Below are 26,399 nucleotides of genomic sequence, written 5' to 3'. Positions count from 1 at the left end.
GACAGATGGACTGAATGTGCAGCTCAGCAAGCTGATAAAGGCTCCCTTTTAATAGTGTGTGTGTGTGTGGGGTGTATTTGTGTGCACTCAGAAAAAAAACAGTGATATGTAGAACCATTTGTCCGTGTAGGAGAACCCTCTGGAAAAAGGTTCCAGATAGAACCCATTCAGGTCAGATAAACCCCTTTTTGTTACAAATAGCACCCTTTCAAGGGTTCTGTTTGGAATCAGAGGTTTTATGTAGAACCAAAAAGGGTTCTTTTTTTCCAGAGGGTTCTCCAACAGCAGAGGTAGGCAATTTAGATTCAGCCGCTGTACAATTTTAGTCCGAGAGGATTATCGGGGGACTGGAACATAGTTATATGCAAATTGACCACAAGTAAGCCCAAAAAAAGAGATTCTATTTCAAAATTCAACATAATCAAGGTATGAAATGCTTTAACACAAACACGTCTCTTTTTATTTGTGGTAATACTTGGGAACAGATTTCCTGAATTAAAATAATTTCAGCTGAATTCCTTATGATTTTAACCTTCTTTTGTTTACTAAAAGCTTTTGGGGGCCAAAGAAAATCCCTCCTGTTGCCGATCCGTCCTACAGGGGAAAATGGTTCTCGATGGCATTTTTCTTTTCTGAGAGTGTCGACTATTTGTGTTTCTAACGCTCATACAAATCTGTGTTGGAAATTCTCACGACTAAACTGTCATTGAATCTCAGGCAATCTTTGGCATGCTGTTCCTGGCCTGCACACATGGGGACTCGGTCTCTGTCACACTCACATACACACACCTGGACATGATCACATAGTATGAGAACAACCAAGCACAGGCACACAGAGCAAACGAAAGGTTGTGTTACTGCTCTGTTGTCCTTCTGTGGTTTATATTTTTACCGTTCCGACACCAGTGACTCTGTCCTCCTTCTGATGTACACATCCCCCTCCCCACACTGACACTTCGCTTCGTCCCACTGTTGGGACATTGGGTTGATACAGACACAATCTTTGCGGAATCCCTTGTTGCAGGACGTAGTTAACTGACACTCAATATTAGTAGCTCCAGTGTGTGTCTGTCTGACCGGCAGGGACAAGTCTACCCAGCGCTCCCAGATTTGCATATTTTCAGCGGGGGGGTTCTAGGGGAGGCAGTACCCTGCTCCGACTGGGGGATGGGGAGATGGTATGATGCTGAGCCTGTACGCTCCCTCCCTTCCAGCCTGCAGCAAGGAAACAGGGGATAGTAATGCGAGAAGGAAAGAGCGCGATGGAGGGAAAGAGAGAGTGAGAAGGGAGGGAGGGAGGGAGAGAGAGAGGGATGGAGGGTGAGTGGAGAGGTGAACTCTCAACTCAGAAGGCTGTCCCCTGTAGCTCTGTGTGACGACCACACACACACACACGCACACACACACACAAATAATCTGGACACATCCTCCATGAACAAAGAAAAATCCAGTCCTATGATACCTTTGGTATTTATTATATTATATAGGCCTATGGTCTTGGCTGTTTAGTGTAACATTTAAATTACCCTGTGCACAACTGCTTCGTTAGTAGGCTAATGAATATTTGCTTCCATTGCCGACGTTCCATAATGTCCCCATGGATCTATAGTTGAACTCTGCCATTTTGAGAGGTGGCCTAACCTTACTGTATCACATTTACATGTTTTAGGTTGATACTGTATGAAAAATGATGGATGAATTTGAGGCGCTGTGCGGGGCCCCGAAGCATGGGGTGCCGTCTTGTTTAGCTGCTACAAAAGATGGATAGAAGGTCATTAAATAGCCATCACGGGCTGCTGTACAGGCCTCAGACACCGCAGTTATTAAAGCCATGCTTATGGATCAGTGGGGCAACTGCTCCTTTTGGTGTCTAATTTACCTGTGGGATGCAGTCTTGGATGGATGGTAGGAAGGTGCTAGACAACAGTCTCTGCGGTACAGTCAGGTGATTTATTTACAGCAAGGCTATAGTGTTCAGCAGTCGACTTGGATATTTACAGATGGATCCTCTGAAAAATAAGAAAAAGCTGGAATATATCGCTTTCTTGCACACACTTCACAGTGTAAGGCCTACAGCTTACAACAAGTATATCACAAACATATAACAGGCGGGTAACTTTCAGCCGTTTACCACTTCCTCGCCCTGAAGGTTTGTAACAGACTTGCATAAATACCAGTTGGTAACCCTCCTACCTCGATTGGGTCATACCAACACAGTTCACAGAAAGGGGACATTGGCCTAGATTCAACCCACATAGCTGATAGTTTGCCGGCGTCTGAGGTGCAATTGCATCGGCACTATCAAATCAGTGAGTAGCTTGATCATTGTCACGAAGACACACCTGTCTCACTCACGTTAGAAGTTCAGAACTCGATGGGAAAACTCCATGTGACGTCGTCTCCACTGCTTGTGTTGCTGGACATAATTGCTAAACGGTATTGAACATGCGTTCTGCCAAAGTCAGGAAAGGATCCTAGGCAAATGTGCAACTTTCGTCCTTTGAGTTTATAGAAGAAAGTCTATGGTTTGCCAATATCCTTGCTATGAACCTAGAGAAGGCTATCCCCTCTTTAACACATCTGCATCAGGTGGGGTTTGTACCAGAGCGCCTGTCCTCCAATCACATGAGACTTTTTCCACGTCATGTCAAGGGCGAGCAGTATCGCTGGATGCAGAGAAAGCTTTGGATAGAATAGAGTGGTCTAACCTGTTCTATGCACTCTCTAGATTTGGTTTTGTGCCTGTTAACATGCAATGGATTAGGGCACGATCACGAACCTATTGCTTCAGTTTAAACTAATAGTATGATATGGTGTTAGATCATTTAGCTTGGTAAGACAGACCAAAACACACGTTGTAAGTGAATTATCACTCAATATGATATATTTTGTCTTGCTTAGAATTTACTTTTTGCAGTGTAGGTCAAATGCTACAGTGGTCCACGGCGTATCTTGAACAGGCAACTTTTGGTCCGCAGCTGTACTCCCATCCAGCAACAACTGTAGAAGCCATTTGTTTTCCGAGAAACCATCGGTATTACCACACCAGCATGAACAGGCACCCAATCAGGCGCGTCGCCTCACCGTAGGACCTGGGTTACATTCAGCACGGCAGAACGGTGTGCAACGTTGAATTCACCGGAAACGGTACTGTACCGAACCACTAGTTGAATAACCTTGTGATTATGGCCACTATATTGTGTGCTGCATGAGTTTTACGATTTCAGATGGTCACACCCATATTGACCAGGCCACACCCACCAAATGGGAGCAAACGTCCCATAAAGCAAAGACCGTACAGTATAAAGATGGGCAGAAAGTTATTCTCCAATAGAAATCCCCGATTACACTTGTAGGCAATGTCATGGCGACGTTGGCTAGCCAAGCTCATGCGCAGGCCAGTGTAGCAAACGTTAAAGTCAACTAAACACACCCCTGGCCTCGCCATACTAGGAAGCACGTGGTTTTGGACGAGCGGGAAACAAATAAGCAGGCGATTAACGTTTCAAACCTGAGTAATACATATATTAAATAGTTAAACGATTGCAAAATGCATAAATACGTTTGAATTAAGTTTCATAAACCAAATTCTGGGGTGAGACTGAGCAACTGCGGGTGATGGTGAAAACAAATGTGCACAGGAACAAATTGAATGGAGCTGCTGGGCACCAGATTGCTATACCATATGTGGTTAGTTGATAAGTAAAACACCTATCCAGGCGTTGTACCATATGGCATACACCAGCAAAGTCTGAGTAGAGGAGCACAACCCATATCTCCAACCACAATAGGCCTTTATAAGTTACAAAATTATGTTTATATGCTAATAACATAAATGCTGTGGTAATCCTACAGCATAAGAATAAAAGTTGATCAATTAATTCTGTAACAGGTAATGTAGTCAATCAAATGAATGCATTGCTGGTTGGAATATAAGGGAACATTAAATAAATGTGTTTTCTTACTGTGCGAGGCTCAGAATAATAATTACTTGTTAAACAAAATCTTTCTTTTCTCAAAAAAGAGTTGGGTGAAAACAATTCACCCATTTTCAATACTCCGGCACCGAGCCATTTTCCAACATGTTTTATGAGATTGGAGAAACACTTTGGGAGGGGTTCTAGACCATTCCTCCATACACTCCTGCTCGACATTTCCGGTCTACTAATCATCGGACCTGGCAACCCACATTGTGCACACCTGGATTTCATCACCACCCTGATTATTCTCCCTTCACATAGCCCTCAGTAAGCATCAGGCAGTATTGGTTACATTCAGTACACTTCTCCTGTTTTGCATTTTCTTCATGTTTATTACTATTAAACTCACCTTCTACACCTGCTTCCTGACTCCCTGAGTATACTTTATAAGGGTAGATTTATTGTATAGAGTCTTTGTTTTGCTCAATGGGTGCCAATCGTTTTGAAGATGACTATGTTTGAGGAAGAAAAATATTTATTATTTAACCAGGGAAGTCACAGAGACATACATTTTTATTCCTAGGGAACCTTGGCTAAGAAAAGCAGCATATGTTTTGTTATAGGCTCCATGGATTTAGAGCCATATCTCTGGATTTTACTCAAAGTGGTCATTCTTTTCTACTCTATTCATAGTGTCCGAGCTGCACTGCATAGAACCGCCTATTGAGATCTATCATAGAACCTATAATGAAAAAATATATAAATGCAACAATTTCAATTATTTTACAGAGATACAGTTCATATAAGGAAATAAGTAATTTAAAATAAATTCATGAGGGCCTAATCTGTGGATTCTACATGACTAGGCAGGGGCTCAGCCAGGGGTGGTGGGTCTGGCAGGGCATAGGCCCACTCACTTGGGAGCCAGGCCCAGCCAATCAGAATTAGTTTTTCCCCCACAAAAGAGCTTCGATACAGACAGAACTACTCCTCGGGTGTCCGGGTGGCTGGTCTCAGACGAAATCCGCAGGTGAAGAAGCCGGATATGGAGGTCCTGGGCTGGCATGGTTACATGTGGTCTGAGGTTGTGAGGCCGGTAAGATGTACTGCCAATTTGTCTAAAACGACATTGGAGGCGGTTTATGGCAGAGAAATTAACATTAAATTCTCTATCAACAGCTCTGGTGAACATTCCTGCAGTCAGCATGCCAGTTGCATGCTCACTCAAAACTTGAGACATCTGTGGCATTGTGTTGTGTGACAAAATTGCACATTTTAGAGTGGCCTATTATTGTTCCCAGCACAAGGTGCAGCTGTGTAATGATCATGCTATTTAATCAGGTTCTTGATATGCCACGTCTGTCAGGTGGATGGATTATTTTGGCAAAGGAGAAAAACTATTTAAAAGCGATGTAAACAAATTTTGTGCACAACATTTTGAGAGAAACAAGCTTTTTGAGCGAATGGAAAATGTCTGAAATATTTTATTTCAACTCATGAAACATGGGACCAACACTTTACATGTTGTGTTTATATTTTTGTTTAGTATACATATATATTTCCAGCAATCATATGCAGCATCCTCATAATCTATTTCCAGTTGTGAACCAACACCTTTGCGCAACAAGTCAAAACAGATATTGATCTGGTGGGGGTTTCAACGTCAAATATGTATTTCCTTATTTGATTTCCTGTGTTCTAGATGGTGGTGTATAGATGAAAGCATCAGAGTATTTACTCAGTCTGACTGACTGATAGACTGTGCTACATTGTAGGTCTGCTTTTGAGAGCAATAGATCTGGCACACAGCACAGAGACCTCCTCAGTAACAAAGACGTGGGTTATTTCGAAGCTCTGTTTCCCCCTTTTGCGCCTGTCTCTCTGAGGGTGTGTGTGTGTGTGTGTGTGTGTGTGTGTGTGTGTGTGTGTGTGTGTGTGTGTGTCTGTCTGTGTGCGTGTTTGCTCTAGTGTGCACAGCATGCCCTCTTATTGTGTGCATGCCAGTGTACCATCGTAATCATAAATGATAGCTTCCCCAGCTTTGTTTGCTGAGCTGTGCATATCAATGTGTGCGTGTGCGCATGAGTGTCCGTGCACGCATGTGAGTGTGTGTGCTGGTATGTTAGTGTGTGACAGTCTTTCCTAGGACCCTGTCTGCACACACATACAGGCAGCGGCAGGATGGCGAGGATCAGGCGTCCTGAACGCCCACTTGCAGTCCCTCCAGCTGACTGCCGTCATGGCAACGCAGAGCTCTAGCTAGCCGAGCGAGTGAGGGAAAGGGAGCAGAGCAGCGAGGTCCTGGGTTTGTGTGAAGCCAGGAGCAGGGCAGCCTCAGCAGGCAGGCAGGGGGGATGCATCAGCCATTGGCCCGGACAGACACCAGCCCATTTCTGTGTGTGTGTGTGTGTGTCTTCAGGGGTGGGGGGGGGGGGGGGGGGGTTAGGGCTTGATTTTACTCACTGTGTTAGGTCAGGGGGAGGAAGAGATGCTCTCTCCAATTATACAGGAGGAACAGGCTAGTGTGTGTGTCTGGGGAACTGAACAGGGCTGTGTATGTGTGTGTGTGTGTGTGTGTGTGTGTGTGTGTGTGTGTGTGTGTGTGTGTGTGTGTGTGTGTGTGTGTGTGTGTGTGTGTGTGTGTGTGTGTGTGTGTGTGTGTGTGTAGAGGGGTGGGTCACTGAAAAGGGCTGACTGTGTGTGTGTGCGTGTGCGGTTTGGGGGTACTGAGTAGGTCAGTATGAGGTCAATTTTATTCTCAACGGAATCCGGTCAGGGATAGGAGAAGATGCTAACTCCATTAATTCTGAGGCAGGTGTGTGGTGTGCGTGAGTGCGTGCAAGGCACCGTGAGCTTTGTTCTGCATACCACTAATTCAGAGATAGGATCATCCTGTTTCAATTTAGACTCAATATCTCCCTGCTGTGCAAGTCATCCTATTAATGAGCATTTAAACAAACACACCTTATGAAACCATATGGTCACTGTCTTAATTCATAGCTAATGTCAGAAACATGTGTGGCTTACTAAGGTCGCCTTTCATTGATTTCTTTGCTGGTTAGTTTCAGGCAGTTGCCATGTGAGGCCAAAGGAGCAGACACTATATTTTGCTTGATATGCACAGTGAGAGACAAAGCACAGATTTTGTGGAGTTGAATTGTAGATATCACCTAGTTTAGGTTTGTTTATATGTGCTGTCGCTGTAAAAAAAGTGGAACGGGGCTGTTGTCCATCTGAAGTGCTTTCACTGATTGGTATAATCGAAAATGATGCTGTGGTTCGTTCAACCTATTCCATTCAATTGGTCTGAAATCAAATAATGAATTTGACAGATCAATGCGATTTAAAAAAATATATATACAAATGTAATTGAATGAAAGCTTCTAAATTGCTTTCAACCCCTCATTCACCTGCACATTGCATATTGCATAGCAGTCTGTTCAATGTAGCGCCGGGCAGCTTATCTGAAGAGTTGGAGGAGTGGTTTAGTGATTTTTGGCCACCTGTGAGAGTGTATATCATTCCAGTTAATATGTTCTGTTTTTTTTATTTGTATTGTTGTAATTGCACACTACCTGCACTGAATCAGAAATGATACTTGCATAAGTGCTTGTGAAACTAAAGAACCTGGTAAGGCCATTATTGAGATAGCCATAGTTACTATACTGTAGCCAGTAAATGTGCAAGTCTTAATTAAATAAAGTTTTTGGATTCATTATTTCATTTTATGGAACAAACTTTATCTCCAAAGATAGAAATCGAAATGAACAAGATGAAAAGATGGGTTGTATTTACATGAAATATTAGTTTGGTTAGACCTACTAAATAATATAAAAACAAAGGTTAAATTTAAAGTAAATTGAGTGTTCAAAGAAATATGTTCCGACTAATAGGTTTGTTAGTAATCAAATATTGGCAACAGTTGGCATTGAATCATATTTGGTTTCAACAAATAGATTTTTTTTCAATTGAGAGAACCTAATTTATTTACTTTATTAACCAGTTGATTTTAAAAAATGTAAAAAAAGAGTTTAAAATAAAAAGTGTTTGTACGTATTCCTCTGTGTGGTGTGAAGGCCTGTGTTTCTGTACACATTATGTGTAAATGCATTTACACACTACAACACCTTAACCTAGTGTTTCCCAATCTTGTGAGGGAATAGACAAGTATTCACATTTGAATGACAATGTCAGCTAATCACTAATCACTGGCTCAAATGGAACAGAACCAAAACATGCCAACTTAGTCAGGACAGCCCCGTAGAGGTGAGAACGACCACGGGCCCCAGCCAGCGGTTGCGATTTCCACAGACTTTTCACAGAAATAGGAATGAAGTGTTAACCACACAGCACTAACACGTTTTTCCCCAAACCGGCCGGTCACTAACTTCCAGGAGCCAGGAATGATGAAAAGGGTGAGAAATAGGCAGACGAGGGAGGGAAAAAGATGGCTGCGTTTTGTAACACACTTTCACTTGCCGTGGCGAAGGTCTATTCTATTTTCATTCCCTCCGTTGCATTTTTTTTGTCTTTATTCCTCTGGGGCAGGGACTCTTATTAATAGATAAGACTGTGAAGGACACATAAAAAAATAGGTTGAACCTCAATGTAACATTAAAACAACATCAATGCAAAGTTATCTCCGGAGTATAGTCTATCTTCGTTGTTGTTGTTGAGAGCCCCTCCCCTGCTGTATTCAGTTTCCTCCATGGTTTGGTGGTGGGGTTTAAGGAGCCTGGTGGGGGGGGGGCTTGTTTTTAGTCCCTGTGGGCTCACAGGAACAGGTGTCACCCCAACAGCCCCACATGCAGCGGTGGAACTACGCCGTGACAACGAGACTACTGTGGCAACAACAGGCACATGTGTGCACTGACTGTACAGGCTACATGCTTTGACAGAGAGCGGACAGATATGTATGTCGTTGTGCGCACTAGGCCCCCCTCTCATGCACAAACCATAGCACCACAGAGCATCATGGTCCATTTAGATGGTATTTCAAAGCAACCTGTTGTACTGTAGCATCCCAGCCATCCACTTTATACATGGGTGGGAATCTAGTGCTCTCTTTGACATACTGACTGCTAGGGTCCGTAATTGAGCCATAAGCATGACATTCACTTCAACACAAACTGTGATGTTCTGTAGATAAGCTCTTAATACTAGAACTTCAACTTAGACAGTTGATTGGCCAAAGGACAAGGTAACAGAGACATTCTTTGGAGATAAACTGTATTTTCTGTTGGTGTAAATGAGAAATGTCATGCCACATATCTGGTAGATTTCATAGATGGTAGCTCAACTGGTGACAGTGGTCTATATTTTTTTACTCCAGGGCAATCTCATTCTTTAAACAAACTCAATATTCAGCCAGCCCACTAACAATACATTACAAGAAAAAAATATTTCTCATACAGAATGCCAGTTTAAGGGTATGAAGAGGTTTGGGATGTCCTGTTCCAGGACTTGTACACCCAGACAGGGCCCCTTCATTGACACAAACATACTGTAGCAATTTGGGCACACAGTATCCATGCTCCTGTCTTAACCCACTCCAAGGTTACTCCCAGCCCCAACCCCAAAACACAGCCTCCACTTTAGTTGTTCCCAAGCATATGGCCTTTGACACAGCATTAGAAGCCCCTGAATTGATCAAACAGTCAAGTAACCATGTTAGTACTGGTATAAGTAGTGATTTTACCCAGATGGTTCTGTGTCCTCTATACACATATATGAAATACTTTATACTATACTTAAATAGTATTTTCATTAAATATATACGGGGAATGACTTGCACTGTACGGTATGGGGATTACAGCGAGAGCTATAGGTTTTTCATTTTGGACAATGCACCTTGTATATTCTGTGATGTATTTCATCAAGGGAAGCAGAAACAGTGGGTCAATATACTAGGTCATAAAATGCCATTGATCCAACATGATGTTCCATGGTCTGTGATTGGGCTGTAATGGGATCCCCTGTTTTACTGTTCATCTAAACTATTGGATGTTATGAGCTATTATCAATAGCAATAACAGTCTGGGTGTTCTTTAGGGTAAGGTAGCCTATCCTATGTAGGCAAACTGAGAGTCTAGAGTTTTGTTTTATCCATTAATATATGATATACTATACTGCTGGCATGTTGAGCATGTAGGCTACAAAATAATATGCATGGCCTGGTGAATGAAGAATAGGAATAGTTACAATCTTGAATTTGAGGACTCTTTTGAGTAAAATTGGGTATATCGGATGATGTGTGGTGGCCTCTTTTTTTTTGTTGATGTGTGAGTGTTTTTGTGCTTTACTTCAGTGATTACAAGATTACATCTGGACATTGGATGGAGCCACAAAGGGCCACTGACTGTTGAGGGAAAACTAAACAGTCAACTGAGATGTTTTTCGAAAAGAAACACAAAGATCAGGTGGAGTAAAGCTACTCCAGAACACACATTGCTGCTGCATGGGTTCAAATCCGGCACACTGCTTTTTCAACACATTCTCCCGTCTATCTCTTGCCTATCCAATAAACATGAAATATGTGAGGAGTAGAATAATATCAATAATGAATAATAAATAATGATTAATCAATTAATTCAGACTTAATTCCATTACAGTATTTATAGTATAATTATGCTATATCAATAGGTTATCCCTTCATGACAATATGGATAGTGAAGAAATTAGATATTATTTTACAATAGACCAGTCATGTGCTTAGGCTATGCATGGCTCAAACCCCTGCGTTTTATAGAAATTATGTTTTTGTTACAATGGGGCAAAAACGTTAATTATTCACATGACCAATTGCCCATCAAACGTAAGAAACGGTGCCAACGGCAATTTGGTCCCGCATGGGACGGTCGCGCAACCCCGCTTTGTGTGCGTTTCGGCTACTGGGACTGCACTTCCTGGATTTCGGCGAGCCATTGCGCGCACCCATGTCCCATCGACGCGACGGAGTTCGTGTGGAGAAGAACAAGAGCCTGCCCATAATATATACCATTTGCTCATATTAAGGCTTATCTTAGGCTAGATCAATTTAACGCTTTATCCAATAGAGAAACAGGAGAGACATCGATGCGCTTTGATTTCCGTCTACGTAAGACGGTTCGGGACAGCGGCGTTCTGGTCCGATTCAAACAGGTGGAACACGAATCAGGTGGAGTTGGGAGGAGGAGGGTATCACGACAGACCGGGCTGCTATAGCCATTCCTTCTAATTAGTTGTGGACCCGTGCTAAAATATGCACTCCTTATTCTAGCCTTACTTAACGTCAAATAGGCTACCACGTTTTGTTGTATCTGATATTCAAACGGCGAATCTTTATAGATTGGAGACCTTTAACACACAGGTGGGAGATACCCGTTTAATAGGACGGCACCTCTTTCAGTTCCTCGGCGCAGGATATGAGCTACTGACATTTGTTATTACCCTTTGGGACAGGAGACGAACGGTTTCCGCTAACAGGTGTGAGAGTACACCAATCGTTCATTGCCTGATACGGAATCCTTCCTCATTGTTCGCAGAAATATCAATCTAACTCGTATATGGCTCCCTTTCTAACCAGGAGAGGGACATTTAACCGTTAATGGTAATACATCGATAAATCGAATAAGATAGTGCATTATTAGTGTTTGGAGTTATTTTTGAGACCCCGTCCTCCAATCTAAAGGGACACGGGACATCAGAGAGAAATCATGTCAACGAAAAAACCCAGCGTGGATTTACCCAAAAGGAGCAGAAGCCCGGTGGCGTTAGAAGGAGAGATGTTCGGCGAATTTCAGGACTGGTGTCTCCGTACTTACGGGGACTCGGGTAAAACAAAGACAGTCACCCAGCGAAAATACAATAAGATTCTCCAGACCCTTTCACACACCGATGAGTCGGACCCTGTCTACATCGAGAGCAACCACATCAACGCCAAATTCAAATTCTGGGTGAAGTCCAAAGGGTTCCTTGTTGGGACAATTCAAGGGGACCTGAACAAGAATGGAGCCGCCGACAGACCTGTCCTGTATGTCCCTATCAAGGCGACGGTTAGTAAATGTTCCTCTTTCCTACTGTGCGCGCAAATGTGTGTGCGCACTATGATGATGCCCATATTTTCCTATGTAAATATGTGTATGGAGTCCTGCTACTGCTCTACGACAACTTTCCCTGGCCCTTTGATCCAGTCCTTTCTCACTGTCATGGGTCGGGCAGTGCCATGGTGCCATGCGCGCAGCGTTCTTATTACTACCGTTTTCGCGCAAATAGCATTGCCTAGACAATGATTTTGTCTCCAAAGAAAAATGAGACAAGTATACCCGGATGGCATGATAGTCCACTGTGCGTATGCGCGCGTTTACACACACGAGGGCAAGCTTCCAAGCTATATTGTTTTTTTTTTAAATCGGAGATATTTCATGCCGCGAATAGTCCTTTTGTCAGTTCCCACTATTTACATAGTGTTATTTATTTAGTCTCAAATCAATTAAATTCTGTTCATGCGCAATTTCCCAAAGCTCATCAATGATGAACATGGACATATGTGATGCATTGACGACATGGATGCAGCTGAAAAAAAATAATTGAATTTCACCCCTGTGTGCAGAGTGCTAGAAACTTATTCTAAAATTGTATCAGTGCAATTGTGTAGCCTGTTCTTTAAATGTTCTTCTAGTGGCTTTTGGTATTGAACGTTAAAGGGGGGGGGGGGACTTGAAAAGATAGACATCTGTGACTGTAAATGACAATGGAAACTAAATTGTAGTGGTCCAGGATCAGACAGGGGGGACAACCGCATTCATTTAGAGGATTTGTTACAAAGATGAATAGGTTACACATTTCAAAGCCACACAGTCACCTGCTGAGCTTGTGATGCAGCCGTTTGCTGCTGCTCCTTGCCTTTGCATCGAAGTCACATGAAAAGTTTGAGCTCCTGTCTTCTCCACACTTGATGATGTGTCTGTCCTAGATTTGAAGAGGCTATTCTGAATCTCTCTCTCTCTCTCCCCCATTGTACTGATTTCATTGAGGTTGTCTTAAAATATTGAATAGAGAGTCTATTTAGGCAAAGGGGACAGGCTTCTGGACTGGAGTCTGTTACTTCTGTCCCACACAGGTTCTCTCTGATTGCATTCGAACCATTTGTAAACGGACAATGGTATACAATAAACACCTCTAAAATACTTTGCAATCATAAAAAAGGCATCTCAAATGGCACCCTCTTCCCTATATAGTGCACTACTGTTGACCAGGGACCAATACTTTTGACCCGGGAACATTGGGGTTTGGTCCAAAAATAGTGCACCAGGAGTAGGGAATATGGTGCAGCTTGGGAAGCACCCCCAAGACAGTCACATGACCTGTTGACTTGCTCAACTCTGACAGTAGGCTAATTTGAGCTGGCCGGCGACAGGACATTTTTGGAGGAGCTGTTAATCTGCTGTCAGCTAAACACAAAGACAACACCACTCATAACAGCGTCTTGGCAGAAGCTAAGACAGTAGCTGTAAGTCTGCTTTCTGTCTGAAGGCAGCAAGCAGGGTCATATTATGACTGATTGACTGTGAGACACATCCTGCTCTCACCCAGTCCTGCTGCTATTCCATTGCTATTCTACTATAGTGGGCCGTGCCAAGCAGAGCGTGCAGTAGAGAGATGCTGAGCGATAGATCAACAGTGATGATGGGAAAAACGAATAATCTTAGCATCCTCAACAGCTGTAAAAAAAAAAAAAAACACATTAAAAAAACACATTAAAAAAACCTCAAGTAAGTTTAAACCAAATATTGTATTGTTTGGTTATTAATGTTCAATGACATTTTTATATTAGAAGAAATCAACTGCCAATGTTAATTAATTAAGTGTTGAGACACTAACCAATTGGTCCTAGGCTATCATGTAGGCTCCACCCAGAATCTGATCTAGGATATTTCACTTTAGGATATTTGGCTGCTATTATAGGCTATACCGTATGTTTGGTGTGTATGTGTATATGCATGTGTACATATGTACACTTTTTGTATTTCCTTCTTCTTTTCTTTATTCATTATTTATTATTTGTTTTCTTATATTTTTTTTGTGATGTTGCTCCCCCTGTGTGCTGCTTGTATGCACTGTTTATTTCTTGAAAAATGGTGAAGGAGACAGTCTTGCTCACCTTCAGGGTTCTGTTGGGATGCATGAGCTTGCACCCTCACTGCTTGTTTTGTATTTGAGGTTTTGTCCACTTGTACATTGGACTAGTATGCTGTGTGTGTGTGTGTGTGTGTGTGTGTGTGTGTGTGTGTGTGTGTGTGTGTGTGTGTGTGTGTGTGTGTGTGGAAGGGATGGATGTGGGGGATGTGTGTTTTAGCTGGGTAAATTGTTCTAAATTCGACAGTATGTATACATTTGTTTGTGTGTGTGTGTACGTGAGATCCCTGAGTGAGCAGGTTGTAAATGTGTTCTAATTGCCAGTAGAGAGCTGTGGCCTGATAGGCAGTGTGTGGATGAATGAGGCCAGAGCTCTGGAAAGCTGCCTGCGGCTTGGAGAAACCTGGAAGGAAATGCCACACACACTAGTCCCACTCCCAGCGTGTGTGTGTTCACACGTGTGTAATACAAGAAAGTGTGTGTTAATGGAGCAAAAGTGTGTAATTCCCTCACATACCCGTTTGTGCAACAGGCAGCTATGTAGGCCTGCTCCCTCTCACCTACTCATTCAAGGGTTTTTCTTTATTTTCTACATTGTAGAATAACAGTGAAGACATCAAAACTATTAAATAACACATATAGAATCATGTAGTAACCAAAAAAGTGTTAAACAAATTAAAATATATTCTAGATTCTTCAAAGTAGCCACCCTTTGTCTTGACGACAGCTTTGCACATGCTTGGCATTCTTGGGGTGGCAGGTAGCCTAGTGGTTAGAGCATTGGACTTGTAACCGAATCCCAGAGCTGACAAGGTAAACATCTGTTCTGCCCCACTGTTCTTAGGCTGTCATTGAAAATAAGAATTTGTTCTTAACTGACTTGCCTAGTTAAATAAAGGTAAAATGAAAATGATCTCAACCAGCTTCATGAGGTAGTCACCTGGAATGCATTTCAATTAACCTGTAGTGACACCCCATCCCATGAACGAGACCGTTGTCATCATCTGACACTAATTAGCATAATGCAACGGACATAAATCTCCCTAGAAAATATTCCTATTCATGAAAATCACAAGTGAAATATATTGGAACACAGCTTAGCCTTTTGTTAATCACCCTGTTATCTCAGATTTTCAAAATATGCTTTACAGCCAACGCTAGACAAGCATTTGTGTAAGTTTATCATAGCCTAGCATAGCATTATGCCTTGCTAGCAGCAGGCAACCTTGTCACGGAAATCAGAAAAGCAATCAAATTAAATCGTTTACCTTTGATGAACTTTGGATGTTTTCACTCACGAGACTCCCAGGTAGACAGCCAAAGTTCATTTTTTCCCAAAATATTATTTTTGTAGGCGAAATAGCTCCGTTTGTTCTTCACGTTTGGCTGAGAAATCGCCCGGAAATTGCGGTCACCAGAACTCCAAAAATTATTCAAAATTAGCTCCATAATATCGACAGAAACATGGCAAACATTGTTTAGAATCCATCCTCAAAGTGTTTTTCTAATATCTATTCAATAATATATCCGTCGGGACAATTCGTTTTTCACTAGGACCGCTTGGAATAATGGCTACCTCTGTATTTTACGCGAGAATCTCTCTCGGAACCACTATGTGACCACTTAAGCAATGTGGCCGCCTATGGCTATTCTTCAACAGAAATGCGTAAAAATCGTAAGCTCGTTGATGGTACATTCACAGCTGAATAGGGAGTCATTGGAACGCAGCGCTTTCAAAACCTGGGGCACTTCCTGATTGGATTTTTCAGGCTTTCGCCTGCAACATCAGTTCTGTTCTACTCACAGACAATATCTTTACAGTTTTGGAAACGTTAGAGTGTTTTCTATCCAAAGCTATCAATTATATGAATATTCCTGTATCTTTTCCTGACAAAATATCCTGTTTAAAATGGGAACGTTTTTTTCCAAAAATGAAAATACTGCCCCCTAACACCAAGAGGTTTTTAACAGGTGTGCCTTGTTAAAAGTTCGTTTGTGGAATTTCTTACCTTAATGCGTTTGCGCCTATCAGTTGTGTTGTGACAAGGTAGGGGTGTTATACAGAAGATAGCCCTATTTGGTAAAAGACCAGGTCCATATTATGTCATGAACAGCTCAAATAAGCAAAGAGAAATAACAGCCCATCATTACTTTAAGACATGAAGGTCAGTCAATACAGAAAATGTCAAGACCTTTGAAAGTTTCTTCAAGAGCAATGATGAAACTTGCTCTCGTGAGGACCGCATTTTTAAAAATGGAATGTTGGCATATTGGCCGGTAATTAAAACAATTTATGGGCTGAATTTGCAAAACAATTTATGTGCTGATTAACTACAGTGGGGAGAACAAGTATTTGATACACTACCGATTCTGCAGGTTTTCCTACTTACAAATCATGTAGAGTTCTGTAATTTTTTATCATAGGTACACTTCAACTGTGAGAGACGGAATCTAAAACAAAATCCAGAAAATAACATTATATGATTTTTAAGTAATTCATTAGCATTTTATTGCAAGACATAAGTATTTGATACATCAGAAAAGCAGAACTTAATATTTGGTACAGGTATTACAGAGATCATATGTTTCCTGTCGTTCTTTTTTTATTTTTTATTTTATTTATTATTTTACCCCTTTTTTCTCCCAAATTTCATGGTATCCAATTGTTGTAGTAGCTACTATCTTGTCTCATCGCTACAACTCCCGCACGGGCTCGGGAGAGACGAAGGTTGAAAGTCATGCGTCCTCCGATACACAACCCAACCAGCCGAACTGCTTCTAAACACAGCGCGCATCCAACCCGGAAGCCAGCCGCACCAATGTGTCGGAGGGTACACCGTGCACCTGGCAACCTTGGTTAGCGCGCACTGCGCCCGGCCTGCCACAGGAGTCGCTGGAGCGCGATGAGACAAGGACATCCCTACCGACCAAGCCCTCCCTAACCCGGACGACGCTAGGCCAATTGTGCGTCGCCCCACGGACCTCCCGGTCGCGGCCGGTTACGACAGAGCCTGGGCGCAAACCCAGGGACTCTGATGGCCACTGCGCCACCCGGGAGGCCGTTTCCTGTAGTTCTTGACCAGGTTTGCACACACTGCAGCAGGGATTTTGACCCACTCCTCCATACAGACCTTCTCCAGATCCTTCAGGTTTCGGGGCTGTCGCTGGGCAATAGGACTTTCAGCTCCCTCCAAAGATTTTATATTGGGTTCAGGTCTGGAGATTGGCTAGGCCACTCCAGGACCTTGAGATGCTTCTTACGGAGCCACTCCTTAGTTGCCCTGGCTGTGTGTTTCAGGTCATTGTCATGCTGGAAGACCCAGCCACGACCCATCTTCAATGCACTTACTGAGGGAAGGAGGTTGTTGGCCAAGATCTCGCGATAAATGTCCCCATCCATCCTCCTCCCCTCAATACGGTGCAGTCGTCCTGTCCCCTTTGCAGAAAAGCATACCCAAAGAATGATGTTTCCACCTCCATGCTTCACGGTTGGGATGGTGTTCTTGGGGTTGTACTCATCCTTTTTCTTCCTCCAAACACAGCGAGTGGAGTTTAGACCAAAAGCTCTATTTTTGTCTCATCAGACCACATGACCTCCTCCCATTCCTCCTCTGGATCATCCAGATGGTCATTGGCAAACTTCAGACGGGCCTGGACATGCGCTGGCTTGAGCAGGGGGACCTTGCGTGCGCTGCAGGATTTTAATCCATGACAGCGTAGTGTGTTACTAATGGTTTTCTTTGAGACTGTGGTCCCAGCTCTCTTCAGGTCATTGACCAGGTCCTGCCGTGTAGTTCTGGGCTGATCCCTCAACTTCCTCATGATTGTTGATGCCCCACGAGGTGAGATCTTGCATGGAGCCCCAGACCGAAGGTGATTGGCCGTCATCTTGAACTTCTTCCATTTTCTAATAATTGCGCCAACAGTTGTTGCCTTCTCACCAAGCTGCTTGCCTATTGTCCTGTAGCCCATCCCAGCCTTGTGCAGGTCTACAATTTTATTCCTGATGTCCTTACACAGCTCTCTAGTCTTGGCCATTGTGGAGAGGTTGGAGTCTGTTTGATTGAGTGTGTGGACAGGTGTTTTTTATACAGGTAACAAGTTCAAACAGGTGCAGTTAATACAGGTAATGATTGGAGAACAGGAGGGCTTCTTAAAGAAAAACTAACAGGTCTGTGAGAGCCAGAATTCTTACTGGTTGGTAGGTGATCAAATACTTATGTCATGCAATAAAATGCAAATTAATTACTTAAAAATCATACAATGTGATTTTCTGGATTTTTGCTATAGATTCCGTCTCTCACAGTTGAAGTGTACCTATGATAAAAAATTACAGACCTCTACATGCTTTGTAAGTAGGAAAACCTGCAAAATCGGCAGTGTATCAAATACTTGTTCTCCCCACTGTAGCTAACAAACATACAGTGCAGATAAATTCTTGAAATGCATTATTTTACACAATGTCTAACCACAGCACTGCCAAACCATTGTTGACCAACTCCCTAACCATCATGGCTGACCTTCATCCTGTCATAAGAAGGTTCATGTCCGTTCATGTATTCTAATGCCTAATTCTATGGGACAAGCCTAAAGTTAGAGAGACAGAAAAGGCTCAATCGAAAAGGCTCCTCTAGCACGATCTCTATAAGCAATGTGACCTTTAGCAACCGTTAGCACGGGAAAGTAAATTGAGATGATAACAACGGAGAATAAGATCATGTGAATCATTGCTCAGGGGAACGACGGGGCGATGAAGGGCTTTAGTGGAGGAGACACAGGTAGGGCTGTGGCAGTCATAAAATTTGGTCAGCCAGTGAGAATTGTGGCACATAACCGCCGGTCTCACGGTAATTGACCGTTAATTAACATGAATAAATTTAGCATCTCCTGGCTTCCATGTACAGCCTGCAGGCCACTGATGCAGACCTTTGGAACATCTACATTTAAAAAAGTCTAATAAATCAACACCAATACAATAAATCCCTTGTTTATTTTAGACAGGTCTAAAGAAACATGATATGAAGAAAATGTAGTCTATTTCAGAAGAACAGAATAGCATACTCTGAGTTGTCCTTATGTTAGGCCCTGATATGGCCATGCCATATAGCTGTGGGCTACACTAGTTCATTTAGCAGACAGGATTTGCTTAGAATTCTGTGGCAATATGTTATATTATTTTATAGAATGAAGAATACAATTGAACATAGCTGAAGGATATTTTCTCCAAATGATTTCAGAGGAAGTGTGCACGTGTGGCTGTTCTGTGTTGTGCTTATAACAAAAAAACAGGTCCTCCTATATACTTAATTAGAGTTATTAATGTAACTTTAGTTGTGATACAAACCTTGGGCAATATGTTTTGAATTTTAATACGATCTAAGGCTTCATGATGTGATTCTAATGTTGATTTGAAAAAGTTGCATGAAAGGCATGAACTCTGCTTTGTTTCTTGCGCAGGCTGCACACACTTCATCAGTCTCTCATTCACAATTTGACAAGCACTTGATAATGTGTCAAATTTATCGGTGGCATCCCCCTAGTGTGTCTGTAATGCCTTCTAAAAACATTCATGCATTTTGAGGCCAGTGGCCATTGTGCCCTTGTGCTGAATATTATAATTTCCTTCTCATGGCTGCGTGTTTCCGAAAGCACCTCTCACTCACATGGCTCTCTCAGACATCTCAATTCTTATGAGCCAATGCCCATATTATTGGGTACTTCTCACAAGCATCTATCTCCGGTCCGAAGTAGGCCAACAGTGAACACAGACACATCAGGAACTCAACTGCACACGTCCTTCTTATCGAATTCCGAGGCGCATATATCCACATTTCTTATTCGTCAGCCAACAAGATGATAAAATGCCGTCGGAGAAGAAGGCAGACGTTTTACATGTCCCCAACCAATTGTTTTTTTGTTTGTTTATTTATGTTGTTTGTAACTTACTTTTGAACTTATTTTGTACATAATGTTGCCGCTACCGTCTCTTATGACCAAAAATAACTTCTGGACATCAGGACTGCGATTACTCACCACGGACTGGCAGAATACTTTTTTTCCCTTTAATGGGTCTGATGAGCCCAACGCCAACGATATACTGCTTTCTCAGGAACAGGCCCAGATCCCCATTATTTGTATGAAGAGGTGGTGGAGAAAAAGGGTCCGGAGGGCGGGCTGCCTTATGAGAATTCCTAGGCGATTGAATAAACCCCCACTTCCTTCCATTCTGCTTGCAAACCTGCAATCTTTGGACAATAAAATAGATGACCTACGCAGAAGATTAAACTACCAACGGGACATTCAAAACTGTAATATCTTATGCTTCACGGAGTCTTAACTGAGCGACGACACTATCAACATAGAGCTGGCTGGTTATACGCTGCATCGGAAGGATAGAACAGCATCGTCTGTTCTATCCTAACTTTTCTATCCCGAACTATGTATTTTTGTAAATAACAGCAGATGCATGATATCTAAGGGAGTCTCGCGCTATTGCTCATCTGAGGTAGAGTATCTCATGATAAACTGTAGACCACACTATCTGCCTAGAGTTTTCTTTTGTGTTTTTCATAGCTGTTTACATACCACCACAGTCAGAGGCTGGCACTAAGACAGCACTGAATGAGCTGTATTCTTTTTTTAATTGTATTTTTTTACCCTGTTTTCTCCCCAATTTCGTGGTATCCAGTTGTTAGTAGCTACTATCTTGTCTCATCGCTACAACTCCCGTACGGGCTCGGGAGAGACTAAGGTTGAAAGTCATGCGTCCTCCGATACACAACCCAACCAGCCGAACTGCTTCTAAACACAGCGCGCATCCAACCCGGAAGCCAGCCGCACCAATGTGTCGGAGGGTACACCGTGCACCTGGCAACCTTGGTTAGCGCGCACTGCGCCCGGCCTGCCACAGGAGTCGCTGGAGCGCGATGAGACAAGGACATCCCTACCGACCAAGCCCTCCCTAACCCGGACGACGCTAGGCCAATTGTGCGTCGCCCCACGGACCTCCCGGTCGCGGCCGGTTACGACAGAGCCTGGGCGCAAACCCAGGGACTCTGATGGCCACTGCGCCACCCGGGAGGCCGTTTCCTGTAGTTCTTGACCAGGTTTGCACACACTGCAGCAGGGATTTTGACCCACTCCTCCATACAGACCTTCTCCAGATCCTTCAGGTTTCGGGGCTGTCGCTGGGCAATAGGACTTTCAGCTCCCTCCAAAGATTTTATATTGGGTTCAGGTCTGGAGATTGGCTAGGCCACTCCAGGACCTTGAGATGCTTCTTACGGAGCCACTCCTTAGTTGCCCTGGCTGTGTGTTTCAGGTCATTGTCATGCTGGAAGACCCAGCCACGACCCATCTTCAATGCACTTACTGAGGGAAGGAGGTTGTTGGCCAAGATCTCGCGATAAATGTCCCCATCCATCCTCCTCCCCTCAATACGGTGCAGTCGTCCTGTCCCCTTTGCAGAAAAGCATACCCAAAGAATGATGTTTCCACCTCCATGCTTCACGGTTGGGATGGTGTTCTTGGGGTTGTACTCATCCTTTTTCTTCCTCCAAACACAGCGAGTGGAGTTTAGACCAAAAAGCTCTATTTTTGTCTCATCAGACCACATGACCTCCTCCCATTCCTCCTCTGGATCATCCAGATGGTCATTGGCAAACTTCAGACGGGCCTGGACATGCGCTGGCTTGAGCAGGGGGACCTTGCGTGCGCTGCAGGATTTTAATCCATGACAGCGTAGTGTGTTACTAATGGTTTTCTTTGAGACTGTGGTCCCAGCTCTCTTCAGGTCATTGACCAGGTCCTGCCGTGTAGTTCTGGGCTGATCCCTCAACTTCCTCATGATTGTTGATGCCCCACGAGGTGAGATCTTGCATGGAGCCCCAGACCGAAGGTGATTGGCCGTCATCTTGAACTTCTTCCATTTTCTAATAATTGCGCCAACAGTTGTTGCCTTCTCACCAAGCTGCTTGCCTATTGTCCTGTAGCCCATCCCAGCCTTGTGCAGGTCTACAATTTTATTCCTGATGTCCTTACACAGCTCTCTAGTCTTGGCCATTGTGGAGAGGTTGGAGTCTGTTTGATTGAGTGTGTGGACAGGTGTTTTTTATACAGGTAACAAGTTCAAACAGGTGCAGTTAATACAGGTAATGATTGGAGAACAGGAGGGCTTCTTAAAGAAAAACTAACAGGTCTGTGAGAGCCAGAATTCTTACTGGTTGGTAGGTGATCAAATACTTATGTCATGCAATAAAATGCAAATTAATTACTTAAAAATCATACAATGTGATTTTCTGGATTTTTGCTATAGATTCCGTCTCTCACAGTTGAAGTGTACCTATGATAAAAAATTACAGACCTCTACATGCTTTGTAAGTAGGAAAACCTGCAAAATCGGCAGTGTATCAAATACTTGTTCTCCCCACTGTAGCTAACAAACATACAGTGCAGATAAATTCTTGAAATGCATTATTTTACACAATGTCTAACCACAGCACTGCCAAACCATTGTTGACCAACTCCCTAACCATCATGGCTGACCTTCATCCTGTCATAAGAAGGTTCATGTCCGTTCATGTATTCTAATGCCTAATTCTATGGGACAAGCCTAAAGTTAGAGAGACAGAAAAGGCTCAATCGAAAAGGCTCCTCTAGCACGATCTCTATAAGCAATGTGACCTTTAGCAACCGTTAGCACGGGAAAGTAAATTGAGATGATAACAACGGAGAATAAGATCATGTGAATCATTGCTCAGGGGAACGACGGGGCGATGAAGGGCTTTAGTGGAGGAGACACAGGTAGGGCTGTGGCAGTCATAAAATTTGGTCAGCCAGTGAGAATTGTGGCACATAACCGCCGGTCTCACGGTAATTGACCGTTAATTAACATGAATAAATTTAGCATCTCCTGGCTTCCATGTACAGCCTGCAGGCCACTGATGCAGACCTTTGGAACATCTACATTTAAAAAAGTCTAATAAATCAACACCAATACAATAAATCCCTTGTTTATTTTAGACAGGTCTAAAGAAACATGATATGAAGAAAATGTAGTCTATTTCAGAAGAACAGAATAGCATACTCTGAGTTGTCCTTATGTTAGGCCCTGATATGGCCATGCCATATAGCTGTGGGCTACACTAGTTCATTTAGCAGACAGGATTTGCTTAGAATTCTGTGGCAATATGTTATATTATTTTATAGAATGAAGAATACAATTGAACATAGCTGAAGGATATTTTCTCCAAATGATTTCAGAGGAAGTGTGCACGTGTGGCTGTTCTGTGTTGTGCTTATAACAAAAAAACAGGTCCTCCTATATACTTAATTAGAGTTATTAATGTAACTTTAGTTGTGATACAAACCTTGGGCAATATGTTTTGAATTTTAATACGATCTAAGGCTTCATGATGTGATTCTAATGTTGATTTGAAAAAAGTTGCATGAAAGGCATGAACTCTGCTTTGTTTCTTGCGCAGGCTGCACACACTTCATCAGTCTCTCATTCACAATTTGACAAGCACTTGATAATGTGTCAAATTTATCGGTGGCATCCCCCTAGTGTGTCTGTAATGCCTTCTAAAAACATTCATGCATTTTGAGGCCAGTGGCCATTGTGCCCTTGTGCTGAATATTATAATTTCCTTCTCATGGCTGCGTGTTTCCGAAAGCACCTCTCACTCACATGGCTCTCTCAGACATCTCAATTCTTATGAGCCAATGCCCATATTATTGGGTACTTCTCACAAGCATCTATCTCCGGTCCGAAGTAGGCCAACAGTGAACACAGACACATCAGGAACTCAACTGCACACGTCCTTCTTATCGAATTCCGAGGCGCATATATCCACATTTCTTATTCGTCAGCCAACAAGATGATAAAATGCCGTCGGAGAAGAAGGCAGACGTTTTACATGTCCCCAACCAATTGTTTTTTTGTTTGTTTATTTATGTTGTTTGTAACTTACTTTTGAACTTATTTTGTACATAATGTTGCCGCTACCGTCTCTTATGACCAAAAATAACTTCTGGACATCAGGACTGCGATCACTCACCACGGACTGGCAGAATACTTTTTTTCCCTTTAATGGGTCTGATGAGCCCAACGCCAATGATATACTGCTTTCTAAGGAACAGGCCCAGATCCCCATTATTTGTATGAAGAGGTGGTGGAGAAAAAGGGTCCGGAGGGCGGGCTGCCTTATGAGAATTCCTAGGCGATTGAATAAACCCCCACTTCCTTCCATTCTGCTTGCAAACCTGCAATCTTTGGACAATAAAATAGATGACCTACGCAGAAGATTAAACTACCAACGGGACATTCAAAACTGTAATATCTTATGCTTCACGGAGTCTTAACTGAGCGACGACACTATCAACATAGAGCTGGCTGGTTATACGCTGCATCGGAAGGATAGAACAGCATCGTCTGTTCTATCCTAACTTTTCTATCCCGAACTATGTATTTTTGTAAATAACAGCAGATGCATGATATCTAAGGGAGTCTCGCGCTATTGCTCATCTGAGGTAGAGTATCTCATGATAAACTGTAGACCACACTATCTGCCTAGAGTTTTCTTTTGTGTTTTTCATAGCTGTTTACATACCACCACAGTCAGAGGCTGGCACTAAGACAGCACTGAATGAGCTGTATTCTTTTTTTAATTGTATTTTTTTACCCTGTTTTCTCCCCAATTTCGTGGTATCCAGTTGTTAGTAGCTACTATCTTGTCTCATCACTACAACTCCTGTATGGGCTCGGGAGGGACTAAGGTTGAAAGTCATGCGTCCTCCGATACACAACCCAACCAAGCCGCGCTGCTTCTTAACACAGCGCGCATCCAACCCGGAAGCCAGCCGCACCAATGTGTCAGAGGAAACACCGTGCACCTGGCAACCTTGGTTAGCGCGCACTGCGCCCAGCTCGCCACAGAAGTCGCTGGTGCGCGATGAGACAAGGATATCCCTACCGGCCAACCCCTCCCTAACCCGGGCGATGCTAGGCCAATTGTGTGTCGCCCCACGGACCTCCCGGTCACGGCCGGTTACGACAGAGCCTGGGCGCGAACCCAGAGTCTCTGATGGCACAGCTGGCCCTGCAGTACAGCGCCCTTAACCACAGCGCCAACCGGGAGGACCGAATGAGCTGTATTCTGACATATGCAAACAGGAAAACGCTCCCCCAGAGGCGGCACTCCGAATAGCTGGGGGACTTTATTGCAGAGAAACTTAAATCCGTTTGACCAAATTTCTATCAGCATGTTAAATGTGCAACCAGGGGGGGAAAAAACTCTGGACCACCTTTACTCCACACACAGAGATGCATAAAAAGTTCTCCTCGCCTTCCATTTGGCAAATCTGACCATAATTCTGTCCTTCTGATTCCTGCTTACAAGCAAAAATTAAAGCAGGACGCACCAGTGACTAGAAAAAATAAAAAGTGGTCAGATGAAGCAGATGTTAAGCTACAGGACTGTTTTGCAGCACAGACTGGAATATGTTCCGGGATTCCTCCGATGGCATTGAGGAGTACACCACATAAGTCATTGGCTTCATCAATAAGTGCATCGAAGACGTCGTGACCGCACGTACGTACTCCAACCAGAAATTACAGGTCACATCCGCACTGAGCGAAAGGGAAGAGCTGCAGTTTTCAAGGAGTGGGACTCTAACCCGGAAGCTTATAAGAAATCCCACTATGCCCTCCGAAGAACCATCAAACAGGCAAAGCATCAATACCGGACTAAGATCGAATCGTACTACACTGGCTCTAACGCTCGTCGGATGTGGCAGGCCTTGCAAACCATTACAGTGACACAAGCCTACCAGACGAGCTAATCTACTTCTATGCTCGCTTCGAGGCAAATAACATTGAAACATGCATGAGAGCACAAGCTGTTCTGGAAGAATGTGATTACGCTCTTCACAGCCGATGTGAGTAAGACCTTTAAACAGATCAACATTCATAATGCCTCAGGGCCAGACAGATTACCAGGACGTGTACTGCAAGTATGCGCTGACCAACTGGCAAGTGTCTTCACTGACATTTTCAACCTCTCCCTGTCCGAGTCTGTAATACCAACATGTTTTAAGCAGACCACCATAGTGCCTGTGCCCAAGAACACTAAGGTAACCTGCCTAAACAACTACCTGTAGCCATGAAGTGGTTTGAAAGGCTCACATCAACACCATTATCCCAGAAACCCTAGACCTATTCCAATTTGCATACTGCACCAACAGATCCACAGATGATGCAATCTCTATTGCACTCCACATTGCCCTTTCCCACCTGGACAAAAGGAACACCTATCTGAGAATGCTATTCATTGACTATAGCTCAGCATTCAACACCATAGTGCA

General features: G+C 43.3%; 1 protein-coding gene across 2 annotated transcripts in view; it reads left to right on the top strand.

Annotated features, from left to right (window-relative positions):
* The first annotated feature begins 10,839 nt into the window (after window positions 1–10,839).
* The window catches only part of LOC135504553 (nucleolar protein 4-like), a 134,072-nt gene continuing 118,512 nt past the window's right edge, over window positions 10,840–26,399 (top strand). For both annotated transcript variants that reach the window (XM_064923254.1, XM_064923253.1), the window contains exon 1: window positions 10,840–11,953. In XM_064923254.1, coding sequence (XP_064779326.1) covers window positions 11,615–11,953 — 339 coding nt within the window. In that variant the 5' untranslated portion in view covers window positions 10,840–11,614. The remainder of the gene's footprint in view (window positions 11,954–26,399) is intronic.

Source organism: Oncorhynchus masou, chromosome 18 (genome assembly GCF_036934945.1).
Source record: "Oncorhynchus masou masou isolate Uvic2021 chromosome 18, UVic_Omas_1.1, whole genome shotgun sequence".
NCBI lineage: Eukaryota > Metazoa > Chordata > Actinopteri > Salmoniformes > Salmonidae > Oncorhynchus > Oncorhynchus masou.
Note: the sequence above shows the minus strand (reverse complement) of the source record. Positions and strands in the feature narration are given on the sequence as shown.